We start from the raw sequence: 20070 nt of genomic DNA on the forward strand, positions 1-20070 counted from the left end.
TCTGAAGGAAATCCAGTCCTTGTGACGATGTTTAGTCGCATGAGTGCTATTCAATGATGGCAGTTCAATGACAGCATGCTGTAAAAGACCACAGTGAAAAATATAACTGGCACTCAGAGCTTTTTTCCAGTAGCTATTCTAACCAATTCATTCAAAGTCACCTTTAAAAAATACCAATTACTGACTCTCTGTGCTGCTTCTCCCAACTCAGAACAGCCAATGCTGTTGTATTTCACTTGGTTCTTATATAAACGAGGATAAATGTGTGTGCATTACACTTGTATGAGTTCAGAACACTACCCAACAACTTTCGGAAGATGTGATCATGATGTTCTTTACCAGAAAGCAGTACTGCTGCCCGTTCTTCCCATCACTGTCTTCCCAGTGCAGTAAATCTCCTTTGCCTAATTCATGGATGACCTTTGAATAAACAGCGTGAGCAGATATCTGTATTAACATATTTCTGCAGTGCAACTCAGATCTCACAAAACTACCACCTTATTCCTCGTACTTGAAGAGACAAATAAACCTGTCAGCTCTATTTGGCTTTCTTTTGCTGTTTGATGCTCGCTCATTTAATTTCTTAGACATTTTTCCTCTTTTCCTCTTTGCATTTTAGAAGCATCTGTATTTAATTTATGTGTCCATGTTATCCCGTGTGGTTCTGATTACCATCATCACTATTTAATGAACTTCTTTGTATAATCCATAGCAGAAATTAAAAAGAAATAGGATTTAATTTTGTTCATTAGTTGTTTGGTTTTGTCTTGATATTTCATTAATACTGGGCATATATGATTTAGAAAGAAATCTTATTGCCTGTGTTAAGGAGACCCTCCTTTTATATAGTTTCTGTAGGCATCTGATGTAGATATTTTAGATGTTCAGATGTGTGACTTGCAAGGAAGCAATGCCATGAACCTTTTTGTATCAGATATAATAGTGTACAGAGTGTTTGCCTGTCTTTTTAATAGTTAAATGAACATTATTTTCTGTCTTGTTCCTGCTACAAAATGGAAAATAATCTTAACATTTAACTTTATGTTTTCCTATTGTCCAATTAGTGGTAACTGCAAGAAAAGCATACAAAGCTGGTTTATGATATTTCTGTAGCAACCTGTTCATTGGTAAAGGTCATCACTGAAAACTGAACACAAATTTCAAAATTACAGAAATAGAATAGAATAGAATAGAATAGAATAGAATAGAATAGAATATTTCAGTTGGAAGGGATCTACAATGATCATCTACTCCAACTGCCAGACCAATTCAGGAAATAAATTAGTTCTTTTGCATAATGATCCAAATCGAAGTCAAATATAAAAAGCTATAAACACAACCCTGGGAGAATTGTTTGAAGGTGAATTTATCAATTATTCGAAGGGGTTAGAACACCTATTGCTATTTAATCACTCTAATATTAAATTAGCAGAGGTTTATTGACCACGGAATAAGGACATACTAGTGAAATTTCACATACATTACTAAAAGTAAAAAATTCCTTGTGTTATTACTGGACCATTTATCTCTGGATAAGTTCTGACAGAACAAGTAGTTCACCTATGTGGTCGTTAAATACCACAGAGGATTTAGTGTGTTTGCAAGAGATGGTTGGGGAGTTATATACTGCAGCCACTGTACAATTTTTTCTCATCCTGTATGTTATAGTTTAAACTATACTCATGGATACACACTTTTTGGTAGCTGTATCTCTGGGTAGCCTTCAGAATTCATACTAATCCTGCTAATGACTGGTGGGTAGTCCGAAATTTCAAGGAGGGTTGAGTGGTTATTTACCATCGTAGCTGACTTTAGATATACTTTTCTCCTTCATGTATAACGTCAGGCAAATATGAGCAAATAGTTGAACAGATGTGCATCTTTAGGTTTCAGAAATATCCTGACTACAATAGGGAAAACAGAAAACTGATTATTTTGTTTCTGAAGGATAAAATGCTCAAAGGGTATCAAGGAGACTAGAGAATAGAATGCAGTTATGTTATCATAAATGGTTGACATGTTTTTAATAATAGGTTTTATTTATAAATATTTTAGCTGTTAAATGTTAACTGAGGAGATTAAATCTCATTGTGAAGGCATACTAAGTGCTACCAAGGCAGCAGATCTTGTTCATTTCCTCCTGTTGTTTCCCTTATGGTTTGAGTTAAAACAGTCGATTTTAAAGGTGGGGTTATTCGTAAAAGCTCCGCAAGGGCTAGGATTCGGTCTCATCTCTGGTCTTCAATCAAATAGTGATATCATGCAATGGTAACAGTTATTAATTAATTTATTTCCCAGTAGTCAGTACGGAAGATGCTACTATAATTGGACATCTTAAAATCAGGAGGTCTGATACATTCATACAACTCTCTTTTTTTAAACTGGCCAAAAGCCTTTTGGAGTGTTAATATTTTCTTCAGTAAATGTTTGGATAATGCAGAAGTCCCAGAGGACATGAAGGAAACTGAAGGATGAGAAGAAAACTAGCAGTGAACCAAGGTGTTACAAAGAATAACCCATAGGTCTGTCAAGCTGACATTGATATGGGAAAGAATAATGAAAAGAAGAAATTAAGCAGGGTAAAGGAGGCAACAACAGCTGATACTGATTATGGAAAACATTTGGGAAATAAACTGGATCATTTTTTAAAATATATTCATACATTTGTTTGCTAGAGGTAATAGTGTTGATGCATATGACTTATGCCTCTGTAGGGTGTTTGTCTTATTTTTATATGGCATTTTGGTTACTAAATTATAATGACAGAAAGTCAGCAGAGTAGTCGTCATAAAAAGGATGGAAAAGTGATTACAAGACAGGATTCAAAATCGGAAAACACCACTGAACAGGTTCTACAGACAACATACAAGTTCATTTACATGACATTATCAGCCTGCTAGGTGCTTAAAGTACATGGGGTGGGGACTTATGCACCCTTATTTCTTTTTATTACACTCAGTTTCATGTTACTCTTGTAGCTACATTTACCTGTCACAGGTTCTTTTTAATTTTAGCGATGGTTTTAACTCCCAGCACAATAACGGCAAGGTAAATGGAGATGTTTAAATTCCCCCTGCAAAATCAGAGGAGAGTCCAAGGCCTCGTTTTCCATAAAAATGCTTTTATTAGCACTTGACAAGGAGATTATGCAATGGCTCCAGCTCTCGGTGGAATAGCTGGCGCTGGCATGCGAGAACAGGAGACTGCCAAAAGCCTCTGCATGGTTTGGCACCTACGAAGTGGCTGTCAGTTTACTTATGTTCCTAATCTGACAGTCACTAAAAATAGTCCAGGTGGCTGCTTTCTACTGATGAAGAAATCATGTCCCTCTGGATATTTATGTTAGGAGGGAAGGGAACAATTAGCGAATTGCAGTTTATTTCCAAGTTTAACAGTTAACGCTATATAGGAGAGCTTTCGTGTTTGTTATAGTTTCTTGAAAAATACTGAACCATTACAAGGAAAAGAAGGCTATCCAGTGTGGAACGTGAAATACCGAACCTGTTTTGCTCATGAAATGGCATTTATGGCATGACTTTAAAATGACTTAAGTTTAAGCACACAATTATTTCTGTCTTAATAGTAACTAATGCACTTTTTTTTTTACAGCCAGCAATCAGCTGAAGACCTTGCAAGAGTACCTGTTAATTCTACCAGCAATATCTTGAATAGGCTATTGCTCAGTTATGATCCCAGGATAAGGCCTAATTTCAAAGGTTTGTCACATATTTCAGCCTTGTTTTTAATCTTTAGAATTTAACGTTTGCTCTTTTCACACGTAGAAAATTTATATAGAGGTAATATTCACAACCTACATTTCTGTATTGTTTTTTTTAAAAAATGGAAATTTCCCTAGATAGTGTGAAACTGCAGAAGATACTTAACCTTTTGAGCTGAAAGGTAATATGTTAGGATTTCATGATCATAATAGCATGTGATGCTTTATTATCATTATTATTATTATTATTAATACTACTATTATTTTATAAAAGGTTTTTTTAAAATAGAATTAGATTTTATAGAATAAGTTTTTAAAATGTCTTTTTATCCCTACATTTTAGTTAGACTTTAGTAGTATCTCCGCTTTACAGTATTTTAAAACATCAAAATTCTCTATAGACATCCTTTAAGATGACTTTATAAAATTGGGATCAGCAATATCACTATTTGGAAACCATACAGTTATTAAATTCTTTAAAGATATGTTAGTAATACAGCTTACATACTTTGGGGTTTCAAATAGGTAATGAATTTAAACACTTTCTCTAACTTTAAAACATCTCCCTGGTAGTCAGATGTAGGAATCTTCCATGTAGGCAAATGTGATTTCCTTACATATCCAGAAAAGGTTGGAACACATATTCTCTGCAAAACCTCTAATAACTCATACAGCTGTAAGTTACACTTCCCAGGAATTAGATTATCTCCCTGCTGGAAAAAGACATAGATAATTTTATTGCATTACAGACACTGCAGTTTACATATATCAGTTCTTTCATTTTAAAACTTACATTTAATTAAATGTACATTAGGAGATATTTTAACATGCATATCAATAGTTTGAGAAATTGGAAATCTATAATCTTTATTGTGCTTTTGAAGAGACCATTTTCAGATGTTCTGTTTCACTGAGTTTTATAAATGTATTAAACTCAGTTCTCAGCAATTGTCCTGCTTCTTTCTGATTTTCTGTAGAATCATATTTATATGTTTTCAGCACTGAGCCTTGTCACAAAGAATAAATGTCCAGCCTCTGTTCTACCTGTTCTTCAGCATGATCAGCTTGTAATCACAAAGCATGTTGCAGATTTCTTTATATTTTTGATAACCCTGCTGGCAGTCTGGTAAGAATGAGGACGGAAGGAAAAGGGAGGACATGTAATGTTAACTCACAGGAAGGTGGAAGAAAAAGAACATTTTCTGACAAGTGGTTTGCCTATGTTGAAATGTTCCTCACACATGAGTGGCTTTCTTGGATGGCACTTCCTATTCAAATCTGGAAGAGATAGTACACTCTTGGCTACTAGTGTTGTGGTGGGTGCTCTGTCACACACATCAGGCATTAAACAAAGTATTATGCTTATTGCATAACCAAAAGCATCACACTTAACTGATCTGATTAAAAAAACCCCAACAAAACACAAACTGATTTAACTGAAAAAAAGTGAAATTTATCTTAGTGATTTTCTGGTGAACCAAGAGAATGAGTTTGAATTTATGTAAAATGTACACCAAAATATTTTATGCAGACAAGCAAACTATAAGATGAGGCATATATTACTTTGTACTGTATTTGCTTACTCTATGAAAATAGTCTTCATATATTCTTATATTTCTTTTGTTGCTGAAAATAGGAAGAAACCCACTAAATTAAGTATTCGTAACAGTGTAAATGAGATCAGATACATGCATCTAATGTACATACTGACACTCAACATATAGGTGCTAAATAAAACTAGTGGACCATAATTAGTTCTCACAACCATCAGGCCACTTCTTGCTTCGTGATAACTCTCTGTTAACACCAGATTAAATGACTGCCAATCAGTTCCCGCAGGGTGACAGAGGGCGAATGTAGCAGCTGTCACCCCATCCCTCTTCAACTACAGGAATCCTGGCTGTGGAAAAGACGAAAAAATACAGGCCATCTTAATATCTTCACAGCTGCTGGCTTCTAGAAGTTTTTCTTGGCAAATTGGTAACCATTGTAAAATTGAGCAGCTTTCCAACTCTCTTGCAGCAGGGCGAGATAGCTGTGAAAGCTGCATGCAGCAATTTTTATCTGCCTTTATTCATACTTTACAGTTATGTACTTGACTTGCACAAAGAAGTATCCTCTTACAATATAAGTAAACGTCTCATCATAAACCATAAACAGGTAATTTGGGATGATAGATCATCATTATGACCTTGACAGTTAAAAGTGTCTGCTGCTAGAAATGTGAATTACCTCTATCCATTAAACCATGTGTGAAAGTAATACTGGACTGTGCACTCTGTGATAACAGAAAATCATGGAATTCGAAAATTATTCAAATTTGTCATCTGTGAAATGCTTTAAGCTTAGCACTCTGGACTAAGGATTATTTTTTTTTCTGTTTTCTTATCACTAGGTTGAAAAGAGTTTTTGTGATTTCTATTGGCTTTCAATGGAAGTAGATAAAACCACAGCTTTTGAAAACTGTTATATACTAACTTGAAAAGATAGAGTTGTATGACCCTATAAAAAAACATTTCACATTGTGATACCATTATAAAGGAGCTTTAAATGAAAGATAATGTACCTTTACTGGATTGTGCAGTTCACTAGGAATCTTTTTTTTTTTTTTTTAAGGAATTCCAGTCGATGTTGCAGTCAACATCTTCATTAACAGCTTTGGGTCAATTCAAGAGACAACTATGGTAAGACTGAAAGGAAATTAATATAGCACACACGGAGATTTTATTTTTAAATTAAATTTCAGGCTGAGGATTATGAACTACAAAGTAGAAATTATTGTTATGATCATAGACACTGAGAACTGAGTTAATGAGGTTAGCGATAGACTGACTGCGCTTTATGCCATAAACCTATTAATCTATTTCACTCTATATTTGTCCACAGATTGTTATAGCTTTTAGAATCTGATGTATATGAAAGCAAATCCATGGTTTCTAAGATGCAAGAATTACACTTATTTCCATAAGTTATTAAATTCAGGGGAAGAACATATTTGGTAGTATGAATTAAGTAATCTTCCTGAGAGTTAATATATAGGTTGCTTGGTGTATTACTAAAGAAAATACTAGGACTTTATATGAGGGAAAAAGAACATACATGCATAAGGCTGAAGCATACAGGTTCTCTGTTTTGTGTAGACCTGAGGATAGGAGTAAATCGTGGAGGAATAGAAGAAGAAGGAGTAACGGAGTAGACCATCAATGACCATACTCTTACTCCTGTTTATTTAATGGGTTAGAGAGATAAACTGAGGAGTGAGGTTTTTAAAAATGTATTTCCAGTTCAGTCAGAAGATGTCAACATGTCAATAACAGTACCAAATAATCCTCATTACAGTTTTGACTTTTTTTGTTTCTTTAGGAAATAAAATCTATTTCAAAATAAGAAGTCATTTCAGCAAAGCCCTTTCCAATATTTTGGGACTTGAAGATTTTTTTTGCAATAGTATTTCCAATAAATACCATCAAAAATATTGCCAAAAAAATGACATGTAATTGTTGAAGATGTTCTGACCTGATCAGGGTTTTTCTTTTGTGTAAAAAAGAGGGGAGTACACCTTGTCTCACCAGTACGTGGGAAGCCACAGCCAGGGCATGCACTCAGGGTGGGAGTTCTGACGCGCTCCCTGAGCATCCCATTTAGAAATAACTTTGGTGATCTGCTGCATCCAAAGCATTTAGGCAGTTCGCAAAATCAGGCTGCTTTTTTCAGTGCTGTGACTAAGGCAGCATTCCTACTGATAATGGCACAGAAGCAATAAACCATAATAGAGCTAATAAATAATAAAACACCTTTTGTTGGTGGTGAAAGTAAGTACCCACTTAAAATTCAGAACCAGCTTACATGATACCCTAATGACATTTCAGTAGGACTGCAGAGCTGCTCAAAGTTAAACATATGTGATGGCTGAAACAGCTTTTGAACAGCTTGGCCAGAAATTTCTGTGTTATTAAGTAGGAGAGAATAAAGATTTAGATTTGATTGCAAATGATAGTCAGTGAACTAATGGCATTAGTGGGAAGTGATATTAAAACAAAGAATGTAGGTATGCCGAAGATACGCTGAGATTTATTTCTGAAAACAAAAAGGGGACTGAAGTTTAAAGAGGGGCAGGGAGGAAGAGCAGGAAAGTAGGAGTAAGATAACTGTCTAAGATGGCAGGTATATTAGGCCAGATGGCCCTTTCAAGTTTCTGAAATTTATTGCATGCTTTTAAAAGTGACTTTTACAGAGCCTTTTTTACAATTCACTCAGATCCAAATAGTAACAAAACATGAATGTAAGGAGTGTGGTTTCCCCCCCCAAATTAAATATGCTCTCTGCAGCAATGTATGTATGCCTGTCTGTGAATTCCTGATATGGTCGCTCACAAATTTACTAGGATGTTCTCTAAGATAAGTCACGCTCTCCTCCATATTTCAGAACTTCAGACACCATCCTTGCTTTAATTTATGCTTTTATTTAGATTTCTACATCCAGCCAATCACCATGATAGCTAAGCATGTTTATGTGAAGTGTGGATTACTTCTTGGTTGCCTTAATGTATCACAGGAAGCGCTGACAAAAGAAATGGTCAATCTGTTCTTCCACATATCAGTTGGGAAACTATTCCTGCTGCAGTGGGCATTGGGTCCTATGGACATTCAGGAACCACTGCCCTCTTGGGGATAGGCTGTTACTCGTCTTCAGATGGCCTGGGTAATGCGTAAGATAGTAGAAGCAAGTCCCTTAAACTAGGAAAAAACTGTTACGTCCAGAATCACAGGAAAAGTGTTTCCTGGAGCTGAGGCACTAAGTCTGTGAAGGACCAAAGGGGCCTCTTGCATTCAGAAAGGAGAGATATTTGCAGGCAGTGACAGAACTGCTGAAAAAGGTTGGTCAGTGCTGGAGAAGAGAGTGGCTGTCTGCATCTCTGCTGTCTCAGGCGTTTGTGTGAAATCACGAGACATACTGATTTCTTGACTGTCTCTAAAGTTACCAGAAGCTACTAAACTGGTTGGAGTGATATCATTACTGGTACCAAAATCTGTGAAATAATATATTTCTAAGTATTTCAGTTGATGAAGTATCATGATGATTCTTGGCTCTGGTGCCACTTCTGGCTGTAATGGTTGAATTCATAGGTTTTTGCAAAATCTACGTGGGGGTAAAGCATCCTGTTTTAGCCATGCTAAAGGGATGATTCCTTCTTTTGGGTGATGGAAGGGTGGGGAAAAATAACCATGGGTGCCAGGTGATTGGCAATGAGGTGGTGGTAGAGGGCCCAACAAACAAATGTGTAGAGTACCGGTGAGAAAAGGCCATTTGGCATGCTGATCTCCTTTTGTTCAGAAGGATGTTAAAAGAGATGCAGAAGGAAATATCTTCAACAAGATGTCCTTAGACCCTTCTCTGAAATAGCCAGCTCTGGGCTTAATGTCTGGAATTTCTAACTAGTCAACAGGCTCCCACAGTGTCCCTCATCTTGACATCATGGTGGCTGGTTCTGATGGTTCCTCACGTATTTCAGGAATCCCACAAAATTATTTTCAATTATTTTTGCTTTCTGTCCTTCTGGTCCCATGACGATTCCATTCTTAGCTATGCAGTTGGCTCATCCTCAACAGGAAAGAGTAGAGATTACCTCCCACTGAGGTAGAGTCTACTTAGTTTTAAAAGAGAAAGGATTTTCTTTATAGAAAAGCATTGACAGGTTTGAAGTAATATTGGTTTGAAGCAAGATAGGACCCGTAGGGTGGATCCTATGCCCAGAAGCCTGTATTGCTTTAATCAAGCCCTTGTGAAGAAACTGAAGGGCAAATGTTTGCTCTGTGTCTAGAAAGGGTAGTGTTCATATTGTGTTGCTGAATACTCGAGAGAATTATGACTTTTTCACACACGTATCAAACAAGTTACCTGGAAAAACTAAACAAAAAATTAATTAACTACAGAGAGAATAAGAATTTGTACAGGTAAAATGGAGAAGAGCTTATACCAGAGTGGGTACCTTCCAGTAAGCTCCCTTTATTTTGAATCCTGTCATTTGTTTCCTTCTAGCCCATTAGACTCCTTGTCTAGGATCCTCATGCTAACTCTGCTTCTGATTTTGCAGATGTTTTTTTAGACTGCAGATTTGTGGGATAATATGGTGATTATGTCACATTTAGAAACTGTTATAGACTGGATGACCAGTCAAGGATTCCTAGGGAAAGATGCTTTCTGGTATAAATACCCATAGGGCTATAATATTTTAGCTGTGCTGATAATCTGTCTACAGAATCTGTATTCAAGGTTTGTACTTGCAGCGTAACCTTTCTTCACTGACTCAAATGGCAAAACACCACTTCCTCCTTCTTTACTTTAAAACCTTGCAGAAAGGTCTTTTTAATATTTATGTATATAAAGGAAAATTTGGTTTCCTTGTTTTAATCTTAAAGATGACATTTTCTACTTTATTAAAAGACAGTGCTATTACGCTTTTCTTTGTATGAGTGCAGTTCATGTAGAAAAAGCCTTTCATGATCTTCTGTGTGCTCCAGTTTGCAGAGAGTGATGTATTGGCTATGCCTGGTTTCTGGCCTGAGGAGTTTTTCTGGCCACATGCCCGCTGTTTAGTAGGTTTCATTTGAAATATTTCCTAGAATGCCTTCCCTTTCAACCTCCCTGAAAACAACTTGCCTTCTGTTGGAGTTTCATGGGAAAACAAAGCCCTGTAGAATCCTTCTGTGATTCTTTTTACCTGCCAGGTTCCTCCTAGCTCTAACGCTGATAAATATCTCTACCACCCCCTGCCCCTAGTTTCAAGCTTTTTAATTGCTGTTATGGGTTGGTGGGGTGGGGTTTGGGTAGCGGTAGAGGGGCCGCAGGGGTGGCTCCTGTGAGAAGCTGCTAGAAGCTTCCCCGGCTCCGAGTCAGACCCGCCTCCAGCCCAGGCCGAGCCCATCAGTGACAGTGGTAGCGCCTCTGGGAGAACAGATTTGAGAGGGGAAACCTGCAGCGGAGAGAGGAGTGGAACGTGAGAGGAACCCCTCTGCAGACACCGAGGTCAGTGAGGAAGGAGGGGGGGCGGTGCGCCGGAGGAGGGGCTGCCCCTGCAGCCCGTGGTGAGACGGCAGGCTGTGTGCCCCCAGCCCATGGAGGGGAGCGGGGGAGCAGATGCCCACCTGCAGCCCGGGGAGAGAGGAGCCCACGCTGGAGCAGGGGGATGCCCCCAAGATGGCCGTGACTCCATGGGAAGGCCTGCGCTGCAGCAGTCTGTGCCTGAAGGACTGCGGCCCAATGAAGGGACCCACGCTGGAGCAGTTCCTGAAGAACTGCAGCCCGTGGGAAGGACTCACGTTGGAGAAGTTCATGGAGAACTGTCTCCCATGGGAGGGACCCCACGCTGGAGCAGGGGAAGAATGAGGAGTCCTCCCCCTGAGGAGGAAGGAGCAGCAGAGACAAGGGGTGACGAACTGACCCCAACCCCCATTCTCCATCCCCCGGTGCTGCTGGGGAGGAGGAGGTAGAGAGAACCGGGAATGGAGTTGAGCCAGGAAGGAGGGACGGGTGGGGTGAAGGTGTTTTAAGATTTGGTTTTACTTCCCATTATCCTTGTTTTGATTTGATCGTTAGTAAATTAAATTGATTTTGTTTCTTCCCCAAGCTGAGTCTGTTTTTTGCCCGTGACCGTAAGTGGTGAGTGATCCCTCCCTGTCCTTGTCTCGACTCACGAGCTTTTCTTTATATTTTCTCCTTCTCATCCTACCGGGGCTGGAGTGGGAGGACTGAGCGAGCAGCTTCGTGGTGCTTTGTTACCAGCTGGGCTTAAACCACGACAACTGCTATTTGAGTCTCCTTTATTATAAAATGCTGATCATTCTGCAATATTTAAAGAATGTTTGTAAAATGTATAGGAGGAAGACCATGTGCTTCATGCAGACCACTTCTTCAACCCCTGTTGAACCTAACTGTAGTGCACATACTGAATCTTAAAATTCGTTGCCAAAATTTGAGAGGACTGGTTGCAGACTTCTTTCAAAATAGATTTTTACCAGATCATAGTCTATACTGCTACCAGATGCTGTAATAGTTCATATTCTTCTAAGAAGAGCCCTTCTGCACATCATTGTCAGGCTAACCACAGTTTTGTATCCTGACATCTCTTTGCTTCCTTCTACATTTTCTGTATTGCCTCAAGTATGTGGTGGCCTTCCTCTCCAAGTACTCCCTGTCACAAGTTTCTAGTCATTTAGGTAGGTCTGAACCTACCTATTTTAGCTTAATGGGATTTTTCTTCCATTGACTTAAATGGGAACAGAATCAAGTTCTTAAAATGTCACAACATCCTGTTGTTTGGTATATTCAAGTTCATTTGTAATAAAGCAAGGAAGGAAATAAAATAGCATCCACCTGATCTTACTTCCAATTCTTATTTTGCCAGTGCATTCTGCTTTTCAGTGATATAAACATCTCCTTCTGAATGGTTAAGCTGAAGGCAAGTGGTAGACACTGCTTATCATTTGCCTATGGCTTTGAGAAGGCATCTTATTTTGTTAAAACTAGGGTAGTGCACTTGTTTATGGGGAAATTAATTTTGGTGTAATGAATAGTGTAACGCTTGTGAGCATGAACAATATGCAGTATTTATCTCATATGGTTTAAAGTAATTATTTTCACTGAAACAAGAAGTGCATATGGAATGGGTACTTCAGCAAGAAGCAAGTAAAGTAAATTTTCAATTATATACGTATAATTGAAAAAATGCTTTCTGAGATAATGACCTGAATTCCCTCCTGTTCTGAAGCTTCTCTATGAGAGCCTTCCAGTACAAAGTCACTTCATGTTAACTATTATTTTATACTTCTTCTTTGCTTTGACAAGATAATATAGGTCTTTGTATAAATAAGAGTCAGACTACATATTTTTTCAAAAACAAACTGCCAGCCAGTAACATCTCTCAGAACTATGCATATTAATAAATATCGCCTCAGTTCTTTCTACTTAGTTTTGATGCTTTGCTTTTCCTTACAATGCAGTAAAGCAAAATATTACACAGTATAGCGTAATAAAGAAATACCTGGGCTACTCTGACTGGTGGACTGGATGTGGGAAAGTGGGCACCGTATTCCAATTAATGGGATAAATCAACAGGGTAAATTATTCTGCATGAGGTCTTAGCCAAGTGAACTCCTTCTTGTTGGAGTTAGCATGACTTTCTCAACATGACACTTGCTTGGGGCTGTAACTGTATACATTGCAGTAAGTACAACAGAAGACAACTCACATTGTATCAACAGAAAAATGTGTAAGAAAGAGGGCACTAATGTGTAAAATAAACAACTTTATAAAATCAGATTGTTATGCAGAATTCATTGACAAACCAAAAATATGTTGAGAACTCACTGATTTCTAGCATTTTGCTGTAATTGTAAAGCAGTAGCAGTGTTTTCACTGCTCTAAAAGACACAGCCTTTATCTCAGGATGCTTGGTACCTAATAGGCAATTATGAAAAAACAAAACACACCATAGAAGACAACTAGGATGACTGGAGATAGAAGTTATCTTACATATAGAATTTTGGTTTATTTGTTGGGGTTTTTTTACTTTATTTCGACAATACCTTTATTCTTTTTCTGTATGTGATCTGCTTAATTTACATATACATAAAAAAGAGGCACTGACTTAAATGTAAATGTAAAAAGCAAAAAGACTTAGAGGTAAGACTGTCCATCCTTGAGCAAGAGTCCTGCTGAATCCAGGAGGAAGTTTCCTCTGTGTAAAGCCTTGATTTTGTCTCTTTGAGACCTGTTCTGTTTCTGCTTTCATACAGGCTACCTCAGTACTTGTGTCGCAAGCTGGCATCAGTTTTCCTCAGTTACCAAAATAATCCCAAATAACTGTTACAGGGTCTGAGGCTGTATTCTGGGTGTGTAGTGTAAAATCTATTATCTACCTGGTCTGTTTTTTGCTTTTAGAGTGTAATATTTTGCCATCAGTGTGCCACTTAACCAAATGGAGAATAAGCTGGAATTTACACTCACAGGATATCCTGACAGAAGTGATAACCGAGCCTGCTGCCTGCAGCAATTTAGGGTAGTCGAGCTATGGCCTCCCTCTGCCCTGCCGCATGCTTTTCTCTGCGCCTAGGAAACAGGGGGCTACTGTCGAGGGATGCAAAAATGATTCAGGGGGTACAATTTGGTCCTTTTTTTAAAGAAAGTTACTATATTCAAAACATGAGTGAGACATCATCTACCTATTTGTAGTAAAGTCTATTAACCTTAACACTTATTAATGTCATTTAAATAGTGATGACCATCTTTGTGATAGAAGAATCAGGGCATAAATTGTTGTTCTCTTCAGAGTGTGATAGAATTGTTTTCTTTTTCCGTGGGTTTTTGGCTAGAGTTTTGGCTAGTCTAATATTTATGTATTCTTCCCATCAGGATTATAGAGTCAACATCTTTCTAAGACAGAAGTGGAATGACCCCAGACTCAAACTGCCCAATGATTGGAGAGGTTCAGATACGCTGACAGTGGACCCAACTATGTTTAAATGTCTTTGGAAGCCAGACTTATTCTTTGCAAATGAAAAAAATGCTAACTTCCATGATGTCACACAAGAAAATATCCTTCTTTTTATATTTCGGGATGGAGATGTCCTGGTCAGCATGAGGTATTACTACTCTTTTTTCAAATGACTTGATATGAGATATATATGCTGTGTTAGACTTAGTAATGTAATACAGTTTATGACTAATATTTACATTTATATGACAGTTTGTAAACAATATTACAATAAATTAAATGTTTGTAAAGAAATCAGATGAAGATGTTTTAAAACATGTCAGTTGATAGCACAGCAGGTACAAGAAATTTGAAGTGTATGTACGTTTTTATGTCATGTTAAGCTAACACATTAAGTAAACTAGTATTATTGGAAGCAAAATTTAAACCCTTTTGATAATTGCTTAGATTCCTGGAAGCACAATGAAATGGATAAGATATCTGAAGTAAAGCCTTCAGCAAAACAATATAATTTGCACACCACTTGAATTTCTACATCAGCTAAAGAAAATGATGATTACTTACTAATGATATAGGGAAAGGCAGAAATTACAAAATTTGTGAATATAAATTTTTTGTAAAAGTACTGGGACATAATCCTGATTAAGTTCTGTGCCTTACTGGATGTAGTTTTTTTCAGAAGACCCCAAAATATTGTTTAATTTCATTGCAATTAACGCATACTTTTTCGTGGTTTGACTTGGTTTATTGAAGGTATACACCGTGCCATAAAAATAATCATCCACTGAAAATAGCAAATTGGTTGATTAAAAAGGATGTCACAGTGAATTACAGATCTGGAGAGTTAATAGACACAATGATTTGTAGAGATTAGGCTCAGTTTCCTAACAGTGAGTGAATTTTATTCTGGTGTGAATTGGAACATATTGCCCTGATAGAGGAAAAAATGATTACCCGAATATACTGCAACTTTACCGTTAAGAGGGAATGACTTCTGAAGTTATGGTCACATGAGCTATTTTGTCCTGGACTAGAATTGGCTAGAAAAAAGAAAGAAGGTGGGAGAGTCTGGGTTCTTTTTTGCCCCTTCCAAATAAGGATGAGAAAACTCAGTCTCAAGACTTATGCAGATATTGATCAGAAAAGAAAATATGTTGGGCAATCAAAGCATTTAATTTGGCTCGCTCTGAAGGTCCTGGTTCTGATTTCAGTTGTTCCTGTAGCAGGTTTTGAAGTCTGTAGAAATTAATACTTCAAAATAGAAAATCACTTTCAGCTATAAAAGAAACTTCTCATTTGAAACAGCAAATGTTAAATGAAACATTGATACTTTTTTCAAATATTTTTTGAGGTTGCAGCTATTCATAAATGAGCTTATTTCAGGCAATAGGTTAGGTTAGTGAATACTGAGTTAATACTAATGGAAGTGTTTCTGATGGAAAAATTCTTCTCTGAAACTTCCAAATAACATAACCAAATTCAATAAAGTTTGAAATTGATGTTGTCCTCTAAAAATATTCTGTGGATTTTAATAATACACTATGTTCATAAATTATATGTATGCAGGTAAGATTAATTTTTTGAGGCACTGAGGTTTGGTGACATGCTACTAAGATTTTAATTTTTAAAAATATATAATTGCTATGCCTTGTATTTTTAGTTTACAGAGATATTACACATATAAATGAAAGAATCTCCAGTTATCAAAATATGTGAATGATAAAATGCATGTGAGAGAAAGCTGTTGCCTGCATAAACAGCTAAGAATTAGGAAACTGAATGTAGGAGTAAACAGCTGGTGCTTACATGAGGGGAAGTAAGCAGTAGAGTCCCACAGAAAAATCTCTTCTGGGTCCTGTGCTGTTCAACATAAATCATCTCAAAAACTGAATTGGCAGGCACTTTTGATGACGCCAAAATACTCAGGATAGTAAAGGTAAGAGAAAACAATGAGGATTACAAATTAATCTAATGACTAGGCAACAAGGTATGAGATGAAATTCAGTGTAAATAACTGAAAATTATGCATGTGGGAAAAAATTATTTTAACTTTATATAAAAACTGATTGGTTTTGAGGTGGTTATTACCAGCTAGGAAAACAACCTTTGGGTAATAATGGCTAGTTCTCTGAAAATGTCAGCTAATGGCTCTGTACTGGTTGAGAAAGTGAATTGAATTCTAGGAAGTATTAGGGATTAAAGAGAATGTCATGCCACTGTATAAATTCATGCTATACTTGCATCTTGAATACAAGGTGCAGTTCTGGTCTTCCCACTGCAAGAAGGCAGGCAAGTATGGTCAAAGGCATGGAACAGCATCCTTTGTGAATAAAAGCTAAGCAAAGCAGAACTTTTCACACTGGAAAAACCAAGGTAATTGACGTGGTGGCATAGAGGTCTCTAAATCATGAATAGCACAGAGAGAATGGATGGACATTGATTTTTCACCTTCTTTTCCAGTAAAAGAACTATGAGACAGGCTCCAGATAGATAAAAGGAGATGATTAGAGTGTGTGCAGCTTAGCTACGGCATTCCTTGCTGCAGGATGCTGTGCATGATTAAAGTTGACACGGATTCCAGAAAGCAACTGAAAGCAGAGCAGCTTCTTGGAGGCAAAAAAAATCTGTCAAGGTCCCTTAAATACTGAAGCATCACTTCTGGTTTAGGAAGTCCTTGAGGTGCAACTTTTGGGAGGCTGCTGGATATCTGGTGAAATATTTCCTCATTGCTGTAGTGTCATAGTCTTCTTCAGGAGTCTGCCGTTGGCCACTGCTCGAGACAGGACTCTGTTCTGTATCGAACTTTGGTTTAGTTATTTTTATGACTTATATGTATTTTGTCATGTATTAGTAGTTCTCTAATTTGTGAACTACTGTATGTTTAAAACTCTCTATAAAAATTTGTTATTGGACTACTAGAGATAGCTCAATTTCAAACTGCTATGTATTATAACTTTAATTAATTTTTTCTGCTATTTTAGTAGCTGAAAATCAAACACCTGTGATTTTTTTTCTTATTGCCATCTACTACTTACATGGCAGCTCAAACTGTTTGTAAATTCAATTTCTGTATTTTCAGATTGTCTATTACTCTGTCATGCCCTTTGGACTTGACCTTGTTTCCTATGGATACACAGCGCTGCAAGATGCAATTGGAAAGCTGTATGTAAATCAGTCTGTGCATAAAAACAGTTGCCTTCTAGGCGTGCCTGAGAATCAAACAAAAAATGATCAATTCTGTATTGCTCATGTCAACATTTTTAATGAATCTTGAAATTAATATTCACTGGTTCCTACCAATGTACTTCCCCCTATCAAAAATGTTTCTTACGGTTATGGCACCACGCACTCTATTTTTAGCTTTTGCTATCAAACATAATGACAACTGATGAGTTTTTTAAAAACATTTACAATAAACTTAATAAAATGGAAACACATATCATTTGGAAAAAAGAATCCATGGTTTTCCAGGTAGTTTTAACTTCCACAACCTGTGTTGCTTTGTAGGTTGTTGGGGTCCAATTCATCCCCTTGCACTGATGATGCACGGTATCGTTTGAAACTCGTTTGATACGGTACCAAAGGAAAAGTATTTGATGCCAATACATTGAGAGCATTTAGTATGAAACCTTTTGAAAGTGGTTTCAAGATGTGTTGTGGATGTAGTCAGGCATCTCTCCCTTACCAATCCTTCCCTGGTCTCTAGGTGATTTGATTTTATGAAGGGACAGGCAGGTCTCACCTCTGAAGGGCTTCATGCCATGCTGGAAGTTGCAGCCAAAATGTTTCTGAAACCCGTCTTCTTTCCTGCACCCCAAGTGCAAGGGTGCCTATTCAATGACAGCCTTTTCCCAACACTCTGATCCCTGGTGATCCCACTTTCATGGTAATTTTGTTTTTCTGAGTAAGGACAAGTGTGGAGCAGAGAGAAGGAAGGTGGCTTGCTCCGGCCAGCTCCTGGACAAAAACTTTGTTCAGTTGTCACTCCACCAGGTCTGGTGGGGAAGGTGCTGTCAGGGAAGGGAAGACAAAAGTGAAGAAAGAGCAAGGTTAATCAAAGCTGAGCAGGGCATCCCAGTGGGGACAACGGTAATAATAATAATAATAATAATGATATCAGAGCTTTACAATTTTGTTATCGATTGCCAGCATTTACCTTTAGAACTGTAGTATGTCCATAGTAGTTTTGCCCATCATTAATATGTATGTACATGAGCTGAAGTAAACTCTTATAGTAAACCCAAATCAGTTTGGGGTTAAACTGGAATTAGACACTAATATTAATGGAAGTTTGCTCAAGCTTTCTCAGTCTGGGTTGCTTTACAAGCATTGCAAGGCATAGTTATTCAAGGAAGAGCTACTCATAAAAAAATTATCAGTAACTTTATTTAAACAACCTTATTGTCTCTCTCCATGCTAAATTGATATATTCAAATTCAGGAGGAATTTGCTCCTTTGGAAAGGCAGTGTGCACTAAACTTTCTTCTTTCTACCTTTTAATTCAGTTGACAAAAGTAAGAATGGTACCCATGACTTTCTGTCTGTCCCTCCAGTTCCAGCAGTGGGCTTGCTTTCCCTGTTAGCCATTGGCAGTTTTATTCTACTTAAGTTATTTTCAACTCAATATTTTATTTCTAGTTGCTAGATTTCCAAAACGAAAAAGGCCACCAGTTTTTACTAAGCTGTTCTTGTGTCTGCAGTTATGATACCCAGTTCCCTATAGACAAAATTTTCACTGTCCAGTAATTGTTATCATAAAGGATCTTGGCAGTTTTGTGATTTGCTGTATGTTGTAAGGGGGTGAGACTGATTTTATGAATGAAGCATTAAAACATCTAATTTTTTTTTATATTATCTTCCATCATGGAGCTTTGAGACATTGTGATTTTTATAAAGTTGTGAATCTTACAGAAGTTAGCTTATAAACAATTTACCTTTTTTAGTCACAGCTGTTTTTCAAAGGTAAAAAAAATAATCTGTCTAATGCCTCCAGAAAAAGAATAGTTCTTTAAACATTTTTCAGAGGCTTTGAATTGCAAAACACTGCATTCCAAATCCCATCCTTTTTATGTTTCCCCATCTCTGTTCCCATTTAACACACATTATCTCTGTTTGAATTAAGTTAATCCTTAATAAACAGAAGGTAGCAGAAAAATGGCATGTAAAATCATAATTATGATTATGCATATTTAATCAATATTGCTTTATGCTTGAATATTGTGAGCTTACCTTTCACTGCCTCTCACTTGGTGGTGTTGTAGGTACCATGATTTAGACACTCACATGTATGCTGAAGACTGTCCATACTCAGGAGATCATGAAGGCACTGAACTGATTTCAGTAGGACTACACATCTAAATTCCTGGTCAAGTATTTCCTGAATGGCAATGCTTTCATGAATCAGGGCCTTTAATCTGAACAACTAAGCAGAAAGGTTGTTTTACACAAAACCCAAGGTTCATCACAGGAATTGAGTTGTTAAATTCTTTTGAAGTTACTAGGACTTGTGAGTGCTGTTAAAGTTCAGGATATTTTTCATGCTTTGCTGAAGTAGAGTATGAATGAATACGGAGACTTCAAAGTTGTGGAGAACAGAGCTCTGCTTGCTTTGTTTAAACAGTAAGCACTGTAACAAACACCTCTTAATCAGTGTAATATTGCTGATAATGTAATGTTCCACCCACCAAGTCCTAATTTAGGCCTACATAAAAATTCAGTTGTGGATTATTTCATTTTTGTATTTAATTCTTTGAACAGGATATAGAAAGAAAAAGAGAGAAAGAAATACAATACATGTATGCTAGATTTTCTTGCAGAGCTTACTCTGATTGAGATGGTTCTTTAAACAATTATTATTATT

The 20070-nt window shown here is 37.1% G+C and overlaps 1 protein-coding gene across 4 annotated transcripts in view; it reads left to right on the forward strand.

Annotated features, from left to right (window-relative positions):
- Positions 1-20070, forward strand: part of GLRB (glycine receptor beta) — a 53129-nt gene that overhangs the window by 11378 nt on the left and 21681 nt on the right. For all 4 annotated transcript variants that reach the window (XM_052778062.1, XM_052778047.1, XM_052778070.1 and 1 more), the window contains exons 3-6: positions 3610-3716; positions 6335-6402; positions 14129-14358; positions 17290-17372. In XM_052778062.1, coding sequence (XP_052634022.1) covers positions 3610-3716; positions 6335-6402; positions 14129-14358; positions 17290-17372 — 488 coding nt within the window. The remainder of the gene's footprint in view (positions 1-3609; positions 3717-6334; positions 6403-14128; positions 14359-17289; positions 17373-20070) is intronic.

This window comes from Harpia harpyja, chromosome 2, assembly GCF_026419915.1.
Source record: "Harpia harpyja isolate bHarHar1 chromosome 2, bHarHar1 primary haplotype, whole genome shotgun sequence".
In the NCBI taxonomy this organism is placed as follows: domain Eukaryota; kingdom Metazoa; phylum Chordata; class Aves; order Accipitriformes; family Accipitridae; genus Harpia; species Harpia harpyja.